Source organism: Saccopteryx bilineata, chromosome 1 (assembly GCF_036850765.1).
Source record: "Saccopteryx bilineata isolate mSacBil1 chromosome 1, mSacBil1_pri_phased_curated, whole genome shotgun sequence".
NCBI lineage: Eukaryota > Metazoa > Chordata > Mammalia > Chiroptera > Emballonuridae > Saccopteryx > Saccopteryx bilineata.
Window position 1 is genome coordinate 70,938,068 of NC_089490.1, and position 14,916 is coordinate 70,952,983.

At 38.6% G+C, this 14,916-nt stretch overlaps 1 protein-coding gene across 1 annotated transcript in view; it reads right to left on the reverse strand.

The window, feature by feature from the left end:
- The window catches only part of MMS22L (MMS22 like, DNA repair protein), a 146,946-nt gene that overhangs the window by 34,776 nt on the left and 97,254 nt on the right, over window positions 1-14,916 (reverse strand). The window contains exons 15-17 of the mRNA XM_066254381.1: window positions 7,805-7,998; window positions 4,420-4,570; window positions 1,402-1,553 (exon numbers count right to left, since the gene is read on the reverse strand). Of these exons, the coding sequence (XP_066110478.1) occupies window positions 1,402-1,553; window positions 4,420-4,570; window positions 7,805-7,998 (497 nt within the window). The remainder of the gene's footprint in view (window positions 1-1,401; window positions 1,554-4,419; window positions 4,571-7,804; window positions 7,999-14,916) is intronic.

A 14,916-nucleotide genomic window follows, 5' to 3' on the forward strand; every position in this document is an offset into this window, starting at 1 on the left:
TACGATGCTCACTCTCATAAAAACATAAAAAATTGAGATGTGATTGAGTGGAAGTGAACAAGTCATCAACATTCCGGACTAGCCTGAAACAATTCTTTAAGAAGGTAGAGGTAGAAGGATCTTTAACAACAGATCCTGTACCCTCTACATCAGCTGCGTCTCAAGAGGAAACACCTGTAGTACAGGTAGAATCATCTCCAGCATCTCCTGCATGTTCCTTAGACAATCCTGATTCACCTGACCCAGTATCTCCAGCACCTTCTGCAGGTTCTCCTGCCTCTCTAGCTTCCTCCTCTCAATAGGTCACTCTCTCCCACCTTGAATGTCCCTTCCAGTGTGCGAGCCAATCACAGCAATAAAGGTAAGAATTTTTTTTACACTCATTTTTGGTCATTTTTTCTGTTACTGTAGTACAGTGTATAGTCCAGTCCAGTATATTTCTGTCCTTTTCCGTTTCCTGTGGCTTACTTGTGTTTTTATGTTCTAGATTATGATTTTACAACTGTGTTAGGATAGGTAAGTGACTTAGGCTAGGGTGTGTTTCGACTTACACCAAAATTCAGATTATATCATTGTCATAGGAATGGAACTATGTGGTAACCCGAGGACCCTGTGTCTGTGTGTGTGTGTGTGTGTGTGTGTGTGTTAAAAAAAATGAGAGAGCAGGAAATGTAGCATTCATTTAAAACACGCTTTCCTTTAAAATTCAAATTTCTATATAATTAAAAACTTTGATTTAAGTTTCTCTCACTAAGGAAAGGTTTTATTTAAAAACAAACATGTACTTGTTTGAACAACACAGCTCTAGAAGTCATTTGGGTAAAGCCAACAGATGTAATAACATATCAAAGTAAATCTGGAGCATTTTTCAGCGCAGCCTTTGTGCAATTTATAAATGGCCATAAAGAATAGCTTTAGGAAAAGGAAAAGGCATATCCAACGGCAACCAAAACTGTGGGGATATTAAATAAAAAGTAAGTATCACTCGGTGACTAACAGTAAAGCAAAAAGGCAAAATAGCGAATGAAATGGCAATTATTCATAATTGGATATTTTTCTTTTTAGGGTCTTCACTGTGTGATATCTGGTTATATACTGCATATTTCCAGTTTGTTTGTTTTTTTGTGATCACTTTCTTCAAGGTAAAAAGATGATTTTCACATTGAGAGCAAGTTGTTTTTTTTTTCCTGGCTTCCAAGGAAACAAGTTCTTTTATCTTTATAGGAGAGAAATTTATTATATACAGTAACAGGAAAATATCAAGAAAAAAAAGGGCTGCAAAAGAAAATAAACTTCTGTTTATATTCATTTAATTACAAATATAGTTTTTAACTTTTCTCTTAAATAACAGGAAATTTTAATAGTTCACTATCTAGAAAGCCAAATGCCTGTAATACTTACCAACTGCTTGTTCAGGATTTATATCAATTAATAAATCATCAGGAAAACTGAGGCTTTTTACATACATTTGCAAAATGCAACGGACCCATGATCTTATAGTTAACGCTTCAAAAGATACGCAGCCTGAATAAGAAAGTGCTTCACATAACATGCTGCAAAGATAAATGGATAGATATTAAAAACAAAAATAAAACCTGACAGTAAATTTTTTGAGTATAGAGAATAAGGAATAAAGAAAACCATTCTGACATTCCCTACTTGTTGGTCTCACTTATTTTATAGACAAACACAGCTAATGCAGACATACATTGTTGAAAATGAACACTACAGATACACACAATAAGCTATTTTAGATAAATACAGGGCAGAGTAAAAGTAGGTTTACAGTTGCTTGTAGGGAAAGTAATACAATAATTACTAAATAATACTACGAAAACTGTTTCATATACTTACTACTGTAAATCTATATTTGCCCCACCCTGTATTTTCTTTTTTTAATTTAGTGATAGGAGGAGAGGCAGAGACGGATTCTCACATGTGCCCAGAACAGGGATCCTCCCAGCAAGCCCACTAGGGGGCGATACTCTGCCCATCTGGGGCCCTTGCTCTGTTGCAACTGGAGCCATTTTTAGCGCCAGAGGTGGAGGCCATGGTGCCATCCTCAGTGCCCGGGCCAACTCGCTCCAATCGAGCCTTCACTGCAGGAGGGAAGGAGGTGGGATAGAGCGGGAGGGAGAGAGAGAGAGAGAGAGAGAGAGAGAGAGAGAGAAGTGAGAGGGGGAAGTGAGAGAAGGAGGGGTGCTGAAACAGATGAGCACTTCTCCTGTGTGCCCTGGCTGGGAATCGAACCCAAGACATCAGCATGCTGGGCCGATACTATACCGCTGAGTGAACTGGCCAGGGCCTCACCTTGTATTCTTGCTTTCATTTTAATTTCCTTTTCTTTCTATACACACATATGCTGTGTGCAGGGTTTGTGCCAAGAGGAAAAGGTAAGGGGAATATGGTTAAAAGGGGAAAGCAAGGAGGGCACTTATAACTAGGTAGGTGAGACAATAATGAAGGAAACAGCAAGTAGACTAAACACGGCAAGTAACAGAGAAGTGATCATGACCACATAGGTAAGAAAAAGTTAAAGACAGGGTGTATTTTTGGGTGGATCTACTGATGAATCCCACTCCTGCCCCTTCCTTTCCTGCTTCTCCAGCACACTGGCAGTCATTACTAAAGAATTCCAAAAAAGACCTGAAGAAATTTTTTAAAAGAATTCTTTCTATAAAGCTCAAGGCTGGGTAATTTGATTTCTTATTTTTCTTTTCTTTTTTTTTTAAATTTTTTAAATTTATTTATTTATTCATTTTTTTTTTTTTTTAGAGAGGGACAGAGAGAGAGAGAGAGAGAGAGAGAGAGGAGAGACAGAGAGAGAGAGAGAGAGAGAAGGGGGAGGAGCTAGAAGCATCAACTCTCATATGTGCCTTGACCAGGCAAGCCCAGGGTTTCGAACCGGCGACCTCAGCATTTCCAGGTCAACACATTATCCACTGCGCCACCACAGGTCAGGCCACTTTTTTTTTTTTTTACAGAGACAGAGATAGAAACAGAGAGAGGGACAGATAGGGACAGACAGACAGGAAGGGAGATGAAAAAGCATTAATTATTTTATCTGTCCATTGACTGCTTTCTCATATGTGCTTTGACAGAGCTACAGCAGAGCAAGTGACCTCTTGCTCAAGCTGGCAGCCTTGGGTGTCAATCCAGAGCAACCTTTGGGCTGAAGCCAGCGACTACGAGGTCATGTCAAAGATCCCAGGCTCAAGCCAGGACCCTGAGCTCAAGCCCAGGAGCTTTGCTCAAACCTGATGAGCCCACCCGTGCTCAGGCTGGTGACCTCAGGGTCTCGAACCTGGGTCCTCTGCATCCCAGTCCGAAGCTCTATCCATTGCACAACTGCCTGGTCAGACTAATTTGATTTCTAATCATTTTGTAAGTAGGCGTAGAAAGGATGAGGTGGTCTTAAGCTAACTACAAAGTATTATGAAACATCAGAAATTTTAAAGATATGTATAAATCATAATTCTTGATACAATAGTTTAAAGCTATTTAACATCTATCTTTGCATTTATATTTTTCAACTGTGACTAATATACTAATATTATTTTAAAACTAAAATAATTTCAGTACAGCTGTTTAGTAAGTAAATGTTTGTTGTAATTACAGAATTCTCAAGATACAAGGCAATCCTAAAAGTGATCCCCTTGAAGCCGAACTCCCTTGCTTCACACTGAAAGCCAACGAGAAATGACCTCCCGCCTCCCTGTAATGCATGTCCTCGCGAGACCTCCTCACTGCATCACTTCACTATCACTGACTGGCAGCTTGGACAAGACTACAGTGGTCTTTTAAATGTGCATATTTATTTTATTTTCCCTTGTCTTAATAGTCTTATTCAAATCTTCCTGTTAATACTACGTATTTCTACTTTAACTTTTTTTACTGTATATTTTTTCTTATTGGGGTTCCTTAGATCTCTTATGTACTGTGGCAGGAGATACTTATAGATAAGCGAACCAATGTTCAGGGTGGTGCAGTGTCTTATAACGATCACCCGAGTTGAGTCAAATCCTTGAAAATCCAGCTGTCAAAGGAAAGCTATCACTGAATCTAAAACTTCAATACTACACCAGTGTCTTACAGATTCAGCAGTACTAGTGTATCATTTCTTTCCCAATGGTGAGTGCACGGAGGTCAGTCATTTCAGGATGGGAATAAGGCAGTCCTACAACAACAGTGCTGAAAAAGCTTTAACAGCAACATTTTTTTAAAAAGCAGGCCATGACAAAATACGTTAGCTTTCCTACTACTCTGTCAAAATGCTGATAAACCCAAAAGCAAGAAACTGCCAGAATGAGAGTATATGTAGTAAAGATCAGTTTTTATTTGTGAAAATTTTTACTTTCCTAGTATACTGAAGTATCATGGGTTTATGTTAATGTGCATACCTGAAATAAAATCACTTACCTATTTTGGAGGAAATGACTTAAGTATCTTGCTACAACTTGGGGACAGATGATATCATCCCAACCAAAAAGTTGTATCATTGCAATCACTGGCTGTGGCTGAAGGTCTAATGGCGCTGTGCTGGGCATGTCCATTGCTAACAAAGTAAAATCTAGGTTGGAAAGGAGAAAAACATGTGGTGAAAATTGTTAAAACTTTTCCCCTCCCAAAATTATATTGATAGTGCTAAAAAAAATTTAAAAATTAGTCCTAAATAATAAAATGTCACATTTAGAAACAAAGAGCAAAAACCTAAGACTGAACTAAATTCCTGTTGTTAAAAACATTTTCCGCGGCAAACACCTAGATCTCCAGGAAGGGTGCAGAATAATTCGTCTCAGCACTGTTGTCATGCACCTCTACTGGCTCCCTCAAACTGCCGATTCTAAACCTGATGCTTCTCATGTGCCTTTCTCGTTCACAAACCCTTTTTACAAACTACTTCTGGCATCTGCTCTTCTCCAATCAGGCTAACGCACTTGGCACCTGCCAGAGCTGAAGCGTTCCCTCTTACCTGAGACACTGCACATTCTCTTCTGTTCAACTGTGATCTCCCACAAACAATCTATGACACTCCGCTTTCTTCAGAACCCACTAAGCCTTGGAATAGAATTCCTTAGTCAACCATATTAAGCAAATATACTTTTATTTGTGATTTCCTTGGAATTCCCCACCTCAATTTGTACTATACTAATTTATGTTTGTCAGTAAATTCCTTATTAACACTGCCTCCATGCACCTCTCTCAAATGATAGCTATTTATTTGCTCACACCTCCCGACAGATAGGGTGAGTTTACCCCTTGGTCCGCACTGATGCTTCTAGACCCTTCTCCTTTCCTCCTGAACACCAGTGGCTTTGGTTCTCGTGTCATCATCAGATTATACCATCCATAACTCTCCTTGTTGCAATCAGCTATTGCTTCCTAGTTCAGCTGCTCCTGCCACAATCTTCCTCATCTCAGCAAAAACAGGGAATTCTCTTTTTATCTCTTTTGCTTACCATATCAAGGCCACTTTGAAAATTCTGTCAGCTCTACCTTTAAAACAGTCTCTCTACCCTCGGACTGGAAATCGGACCACTTCTCACCACCTCTGCTGCTTATTTCAGCCCAAGCTGCTTATTTCTTGTTGCTGAAATAGTTCAATAACTGACCCCTGCTTCCCCCCTTGCCTTTCTATGTAGTCCATTCTCAGCACAGCAGCCAGAGGGACCGTATCATTCATCTGCTCAAAAACTCCCAACAGCTTCCAACTTCCGAGTAAAAGTGAAAGCCTTTACAGTGCATACAAGGAAGAACAAACCAGCTCTCATTACCTCTTGTTCACATCTGACCACTCTCGCCCTTCACCTACAAGCTTTGTCGCTTCCCTTGGGTCCCTCAATCACACCAGACATGCTCTTGCCTCTGAACTTCAGCATGGATCTCTCTCCTCCATTAGGTTTGTTCAAATGGCACTTCCTCAGGCCTTCCTGACCACTCTATTGAAAATTACAACCAGCTTCTGACCTTCCCTATCCCCATCCAATTCTGTATTTTCATTTTTCTCCACAGTATTTATTACCACATATCACATCACACCACACATTACTTATTGTTCTCTCCCCGCACTAGACTGTAAGCTCCATGAGAACATGCAGCGTATATGTGAGGAAAAATGTTCCACTCCTTCTCTTCTTACTGGTATTTCCCCAATGGCAATAAAAGTAGGTATTCATCAACTTTTTTAATGCAGGAAACTTTTCTCTCCTAACCCATTTTTATTTCAAGACAAACCCCAAACCCACACATATTTTGGTTTACATTTATATACCACTTATTTTCAGCACCTAGGACAGCACTGACTAATCTGTGATATCAAGTTTGTTCACTGGGATGATGAATGGAAGAAAGGTAAGTTACACTGGCTACTAATGACTGCTTTGATTACACTGATTGAATATCAATATCTGTTTCACAGACATTACAGTACTTGGAAAACCGTTGCCCTGTCACAATTTTTCAATCTACCATTGTTTATGTTTTAATCAAAGAAGTGCTACCAGAGAATTCAAGATCTTTTAAAGTTGTATCACTCAGTCTTTAATGTGGTGCTTTTAGCTCAGCTTACTTCATTCACACATATGTAAAATAAACCTTTGTTTAGATATTAGGTTTTTAAAGCATACAAAGGTCTGCATTTTGCAATGCACTGTGACAGGTGATTTCACTTACAATCCAGACGTGAAAACAGTTTTTAAAGTCATTTTCTCCTAAGAGCTCTAGGACACTGATGTACCAAGAGGAAAGTAAGTATATCTGGCTTATGTATGGTATTTTAAGTTAAAATATTTTTCTTGTTTAGAAAAGACATAGGCCCTGTGCTACTAGTACACAAAACTATGATGGAAACAATCTTAGCACCTCGGTCCAGAAAGATCTAGTTATTCTCACATACCTTCAAAAAAATTGCATTTAAAGACATTCAGTCACCATATTGATCGATCTACTCTAGTACTTGTTAACATATTTTGGACAAAATATTCCTTGAAAAGATAATGACCTCTTCTTAGAAAACTGCATATAGGCACATATATTCAAATTTTTTACTACAATGTCATGTGATCCTGAGTCCCTTAGAGCCTAGGTACATGTCATTAGGCTAGTAATTAAGTAAAAATTACAACCTAAAATAGAATCTAATAGTCTTCAGAACAATAATATTTTCTATATTTGATGTCATTCTGATTTCACCTGCTTGGTGTGGAAGTGGGATTCCTGCTATATTCTTCTGCTCTTTATACAAGTAGCTTCATCTGATACCGAGATAGCTATACATATAATCTGCAAATAACAACTTGGACTAGAAGAAACAAATGCTACTTTACTTTCCAAATATTACATGCCTAAGAAAAGTTTATATATATTCAGTATTTTTAAAATTGAGAATTATCTTTTAGTTTTGGCAAATAATCAATTAACTTTTACCTTTATTAAGAGGAAAATAATAAACAAGCCAAAGGATTCTAATGGAAAAATATGTATTTCTTTCCCTGGCCAGGTAGCTCAGAGCATTGTCCTGAGACATCAATGTTGTGGGATCAATCCCTGGTCAGGGTACATGCAAGAATCAACCAATGAAAGAATAAGAAAGTGGAACAATACATCAATGTTTCTCTCTTTTTCTCTATCACATGTGCATGCCCCTTCTCTCCCTCTAAAATTAAAATCAATAAATTAAGAAAATAAAGATATGTTGTCAAAATATTTATTAGACTGTTATAAAACAAGAGATTGTTACCAAAAAAACAGAAGAGAAAACTGAGTTTGCAAAATGAGAAACTCATGAGCAAATGACAAAGCTGACCTGCAGCGGCATCCGCAAGTTGTGAGAAAGGCACTGTTTCTGACATTCTCTGACTCTTCAAAAATGAAAAGAAGTGTCTCCACAGTGCGCTGGCAACTGCAGCAAGGTGGCGCTCTTTAGCTGACAATGAAGACTGCACAGCTAGGTCCACATTTTCCTTTTGAAGTTCCTGACACAATTGTTGATGCATATTCCTAAAAAGAAATAAAAACATAGCTAACACCCAACAAATGCTTACAAAAATATTCTTGAAATACATTTTTGGCTTTTAACATTTATACCATATAAAAACTGAAGGCCCATTTTATATAATTAAAACCTTTATGCTATGACATTATGCATTTCTGGTTATTTGATGGATGAATGATGGCATATTAAGCACCATAAAGTTAATGTTAATTACTAATGTCAACCATTAATTATATGCTTTTTAATATGTCAGATCTAAATGAGAAACAGGCAGCTTCAGAATGAGGGTCTGCATTTTGCAATGCACTGTGACAGGTGATTTCACTTACAATCCAGACGTGAAAACAGTTTTTAAAGTCATTTTCTCTTAAGAGCTCTAGGACACTGATGTACCAAGAGGAAAGTAAGTATATCTGGCTTATGTATGGTATTTTAAGTTAAAATATTTTTCTTGTTTAGAAAAGACATAGGCCCTGTGCTACTAGTACACAAAACTACGATGGAAACAATCTTAGCACCTCGGTCCAGAAAGATCTAGTTATTCTCACATAGCACAAAATAATTAAAAATAAAGTTATTTTCCATAAAATAGTGAAACATGAATTCAATACTGTCTGAAATTTTGAGTTATCATTTGCTCATTTTTTTATTGCTTATTTCAATTGAAAATTTAGACATTTCTATGCCTTAACAGAAAATTAAGAGGGGGAATACTGAGATTTTATAGTGATCTGGAATAGAAGGCATTTATACAATATGCCCAGTAAATAACATTATTTACAACTAAATCTACAACTATATTATTTGTTTCTATTTCTATTACTGCTTCATCAATTGAGAGGACACACAAATACATGGACACTATCCTTAGATTTTCTTTCTTCAATTAAAAAGAAAACAATGAAAAATAGCTGCTGGAGCTAAGGAAGACTTCCTTTTATAATAGTATTTCATTAAAAAATTAGTACTTTGAAAAAACAAAAAAATATGACATTAATTCCAACATTCCTGATGTTTTAAATCAGTTTATCTACAGGAAGGGGTCACATGAAATAACAATACAAAACACAGAATTAACTACTACATGTATTTAAAGCAATTCCAGAAAATGATCAAACTGGTCGCAAGACTACATCTTACTTTTCACATAACAACATGTAAATAAATATTATAAGTATCAATATATAATATATAGACTCTGAACCTTTACAATGCAATTCTTGGATTAAAAAAAATTTTTTTTTGAGAGAAAGGGGGAGAGAGAGAGAGAGCGAGACAGACAGACTCCCACATGTGCTGTGACAGGGATCCACCAGGCAACCCCCAATCTAAGGCCAATGCTGAAATCAGCTGAGCTATCCTCGGTGCCCAGGGCCCAAGCTTGAATCAATCAAGCCAATGGCTGCAAGAGGAGAAGGGAGACAGAAGGGGTAGAGGGTGGGGAAGGGAAGCAGATGGTTACTTCTCATGTGTGTGCTCAGACCAGGAATTGGACCTAGGAAGTCTGCATGCCAGGCTGATGCTGAATCCACTGAGCAAACCGTCCAGGGCTGGATAACATTTAATCCTACTTCAAGTACCGAAAAGAAAAAGTGTCCAAATTGCCTGGGGAAAGAATACCATAGCAAGCAATTCTTATAAAAGCTAACCAAATATCTGCTATGTTCTCTCTGTTGTAAAAACCTGCCTCAGATGCTTTCAGCTTAAACTAGTGGCTAGAGAAGCACTGTAAGTCCTCTAGCTTTGAATGATATAAATATCAAACCACTAAAAGTCCACTTGGCAACTAACTCAACTGCCTTTATCAATATAGCAAAGTTCATGAGTACATTTCGACCCACTAGAGTCTAAGTAAAATAATATCACCAATTGCACAACCCATTTATAGCTTTTTCAAAGTACTGGTTTCAAAAGATAATAAATAACTTATTGTACTTGGATAGGATGGATTTTGCCCACTATTTCTAAATAAATAATAAGCCTTTCTTCAGTAACTAAAACCTATTCCCTAAGGAGGTGGTATAATTTCTGATCATCCTCTATGAAGATGATGAAGTTGACAGCAAGAAAGTAAAATAACTAAAGGTCACATGGCAAAGAAGAGCTGGCCCTGGAATCTGAACATAAGTCTGACTCTGAAGCCTGTACTTTTCCTGTACACACTAAGACACACACTCTTATGCACTAAGATACACACACACACACATATACACTTTCAACACTCATAAATTTTTTTCTTACCCTGCTTGGGTTGAAGAAATTTTACCAAGCCTAAGAAAAGAAGCTGAAAAAAGCCATATGTAGTTCTGCCTTGCAAAGGAGCAATACAAGAATTCTATATTAGAAAAAAGACTATAAGGAGTGATACCAGGAAAAATGCATTCAAGGCAATATTTAAAATGGCCAACAGAGATGAACCACTTTGGACTTCTCCAGAACAAAAGGTTGAAGTACCAAGGAGTATAGCTAAGAGTTACTATTGGGATCCGATTCAGAGCTCTGAAAAAAACAATCCCCTAGATAAAAAACTAAAGATAGCAATTATACTCTTCAAGGTAAGAGTTAACACAGCAAGAACAAGTTCCAATTAAGGATAAGTCACTGACCCCAGAACAGACTTGTTTTTGAAATGTATAATTCACTTAGTATTTTGGTTTGAAAAGAAGCTACATATCCTGGGAATATGCAAAATACTTTTTACTCCATAGTTTGTATGTTCAAGCAATATCAGACCAGATAAGAGTGATAATTTATTTTAACATACAAAGTTATTTAAGACCCTCTAATAATTTCTGTAAACATAATGATATCAGACAGAGGCGAATGCAGGAAACGCCAAGGATTTACTGTAGTGTGGGTCTGAAGGCAGAGTCAAATTTCTGCACTACAGCCAAAATAGTAAGAAATACTCTGTGCAGTCATTGGTAAGTTTTAAATCCCATTTTCTGCACCAGAAAATTAATTACACAAAGACTACAGAAAAATAAATTTATTATAGATGTGACTTCATACCTACTGAGTGTACAATGACAAAAATACATTCATTGAAAGAAGCTCTGTCACTAGAGGTAGCATTATAAAACATATAAAATATAAAACAGAATCTAATATAGTTCTAGATCAGGGGTCCCCAAACTACGGCCCGCGGGCCACATGTGGCCCCCTGAGGCCGTTTATCCGGCCCCGCCGCACTTCCGGAAGGGGCACCTCTTTCATTGGTGGTCAGTGAGAGAGCACAGGATGCATCCTGTGTGCTGTATGTGGTGGCGCCACAAAGCGCAGTGATGCGGGACGCACACGTCAGGGCTCTGGAAGCGCGTTATATCACTTGTTACGGCTAGCATTGACAAATATGGAACCAGACACTGACCATCTCATTAGCCAAAAGCAGGCCCATAGTTACCATTGAAATACTGGTCAGTTTGTTGATTTAAATTTACCTGTTCTTTATTTTAAATATTGTATTTGCTCCTGTTTTGTTTTTTTACTTTAAAGTAAGATATGTGCAGTGTGCTTAGGGATTTGTTCATAGTTTTTTTATAGTCCGGCCCTCCAACAGTCTGAGGGACAGTGAACTGGCCCCCTGTGTAAAAAGTTTGGGAACCCCTGTTCTAGATGTCATGGTTGTTGTTTTTTTATTGATTGATTTGAGAGAAAGAGAGACACTGATTTGTTATACCACTTATTGATATGTTTATTGGTTGTTTCTTTTTTGTGCCCTGACCAGGGGTTGAACTTGCAACCTGGTGGTCAGTCCAATAACTGACCAACTTGGCCACAGCCTATCAAGGCTAATTTAGAAACCATTTTCTACATGCTTCTACAAACAGTAGAAAAATTAAAAGTAAAACTAAAAAGCACAAAAGGTAAAATGTGATTTGGGGTCAAAAACAAAAAGAAAAATCACAAGAGATGTAGACTCTCCCAACAGTTGGCAAATGGTTTACATAAATAAAGACAAACTTAACGTGGGTTAAAAATCACATTGAGAATACACACATGTGGAAAAACATATGCGTGACGAGCCCACTTACATTAAAAAAGATGCAATATGATACAGCAGAAAATAAAATGTTCTGAATGTTGTCATTCAAATTGCAGCTCATATAATAGAAACAATAGCAATATCCAACATTTGCTGGTATTTGCCATGGGCCAAGCACCATGGTCAGAGTTTTATAAGCAGTATTTCTCACCTTTCACAAGGCACCACCACTACTTGTCTTTCTCTAGTATTTTTTTCACCTTATGAATTAGAAACAATTACTATTCAAATCTTATAAATGAGAATATTGAGGCAAAAGAAGGAAAATGTTGGGTAAAACAGCTAGGTGACTATTGTAAGAGCTGTGTGACCTTAAAAAAGAAAACAAACAAACAAGTAACATCCCAATTTCTGTTTGAAGAGTCAAGAAGAGGAACAGTTATTTGCTATATCCACCGTTAGGTTTATTGTAAATACCATATGAAATAACATCCTCAAAAGCGTTTAGAAACCTATCAGCACACTATATAAACACCCAAACTTGCAATACGTAATTACTGAGGTCTTCATGCGCTTCCATTTTAGCTCTGGTATCCTCCCTCTTTGGCTCACTGCATTATGGTTAAGTATAAATACATTCCTGATTTCTCCAACTGACTGCTGCTTTGGCCCTCTTTTCCATCTGTTTTCCTGTTTTTATCTTCCCACTGCTTCTTGACGTGACTTCACACATTTCACTTACCTATCTCCCCGCCACCTCTCCGCCCCTCCACAGACGCACAGATGTCCTGAGGCGGCGGCACGAGGGGCACAGCAACCTGCCCCTGACCTCTGCAACCTGCCAGCGGGCTCTGAGGGACGCTCTTCCCCAAAACCTGGGCAGGCTTCTGCAAACACCTACTGGACTGTATCTAGGCTTCACTTCTCACCCTATATACTCTTGTTACTCCTGTAACTGATAATTATGGAACAAGGTATGACATCATCTCTCTCGGGGTAGTCATAATTGTTTATGTAATAATACTTCTAATATATTGTGCCTCAAAAATTTAAAGAACAGTTGTTTATTAATGGACATAATACCACACAGAAAATATATAATATAATAAGTATAACTGATAAGAGCTAAGAGAAGGCATCACCAGCAATAACTGTATTCCCTTTTTAGTGCTATTCTAAACCTGACAGCGAAAAATATAATGGGAAGATCTAAGTCAAAAAGGTGTTCTAAACCACTATGAATAATTATTTCACGTATCTGACTGATCTAGCTAATAGAAAATTGATGGGAATCTGGATATCCTAAAACCATTTTTAGTTTCAGCTAAACTCACTGAAAAACCTTAGGTATTTTGAATGCTCTTGTCCTTTTTTTTCTTTTTTCTTTTTGTATTTTTCTGAAGCTGGAAACGGGGAGAGACAGCCAGACAGACTCCCGCATGCGCCCGACCGGGATCCACCCGGCACGCCCACCAGGGGCGACGCTCTGCCCACCAGGGGGCGACGCTCTGCCCCTCCGGGGCGTTGCTCTGCGGCGTCCAGAGCCACTCCAGCACCTGGGGCAGAGGCCAAGGAGCCATCCCCAGCGCCCGGGCCATCCTCGCTCCAATGGAGCCTTGGCTGTGGGAGGGGAAGAGAGAGACAGAGAGGAAGGAGGGGGTGGGGGTGGAGAAGCAAATGGGCACTTCTCCTGTGTGCCCTGGCCGGGAATCGAACCCGGGTCCCCCCGCACGCCAGGCCGACGCTCTACCGCTGAGCCAACCGGCCAGGGCCTCTTGTCCTTCTTGTTCACATTTGTACAACAGGGCTAAAATCTGCTTTACTCCCCAGAAAGAATATCGCACAACCAAAGTAATGACATTATACCAAAAAAACACACAAAGATTGGAAGCTGGAAATTACTCTAAATATCATCAAATTCAATCCTGTCTTCAATAAAATGAGAAATATAAAATACAGCCTCCAGGTATAAAGAGACTTCTGCAAGGCTTCAGTATGAGAGAACAGAAGCTTGAGTCCTAACCCCCCCAATTCTGTGCATACCCAAGTTATCAGCAAAAGGCCATAATCAGAAACCAGACTGGCAAGGAGCAACCTAGGTATACCTTGCAATACCTCCCCGTAACAGACACCTCAATGCACGTGTGCAGATGGGGAGGAGGGGTGAATGGCGGTGGATAACTGAGTGGGTATGTGGGAACAGGGCAAGAAGTCTGTTGGCTGGTCTCACTACCAAGGACTATGACAAATAAAAAGCACAGCACTAGCAGTGAAGCTTCCAGACACATATAATGCACCTTTAAGGAATAGAGGGGCTCCACAAAGTAAGAAAAAGTATCCAAATGAACACTCGCCTAGGAGACAGAAGACTAGCTTGTGACCCTGGAAAACTTCTGCGACAGAGTTTTTCATGTGTTAAATGGAATAATGCCCTACTATCCTCCACGGAGCTGCTAAAGTACCAAATCAGACCACTTAGGTAAAAACAATGTATAGACTATAAGGTAAGATAAGATGATTTTAGATGCACTGCTACTGCTTCCAATACTGATGCGCATGTTCACAGTTGTAGTAGAGCATTATCGAGAAAGCCATGGGCTTTACAGACAGGCACACCAGAGTATAAATCCTGCTGTCAACTACTAGCTGCTTGGCCGTTTCCTCATGTCATAAGAATTGTTAATAAGAAACATTCAATAAATGGAGTAATTATCACTCGTGGCCAAAGAATCAAAGATTGTTTATTGAGAATAGATATGCTAGCCCTATTCTACGTCTTTGACCTTTATTAATCACTATAGTTTAATCCTATAGGTACTATTATTATCCTCATTTTATAGACAAGAAATCTAAGTACAGAGAGGATAAAAATTTTACTGGCTCATAGTATTAGTAAGCAGCACAGCCAGAATTTAAACTCAGTCAGTCAAATCTAACT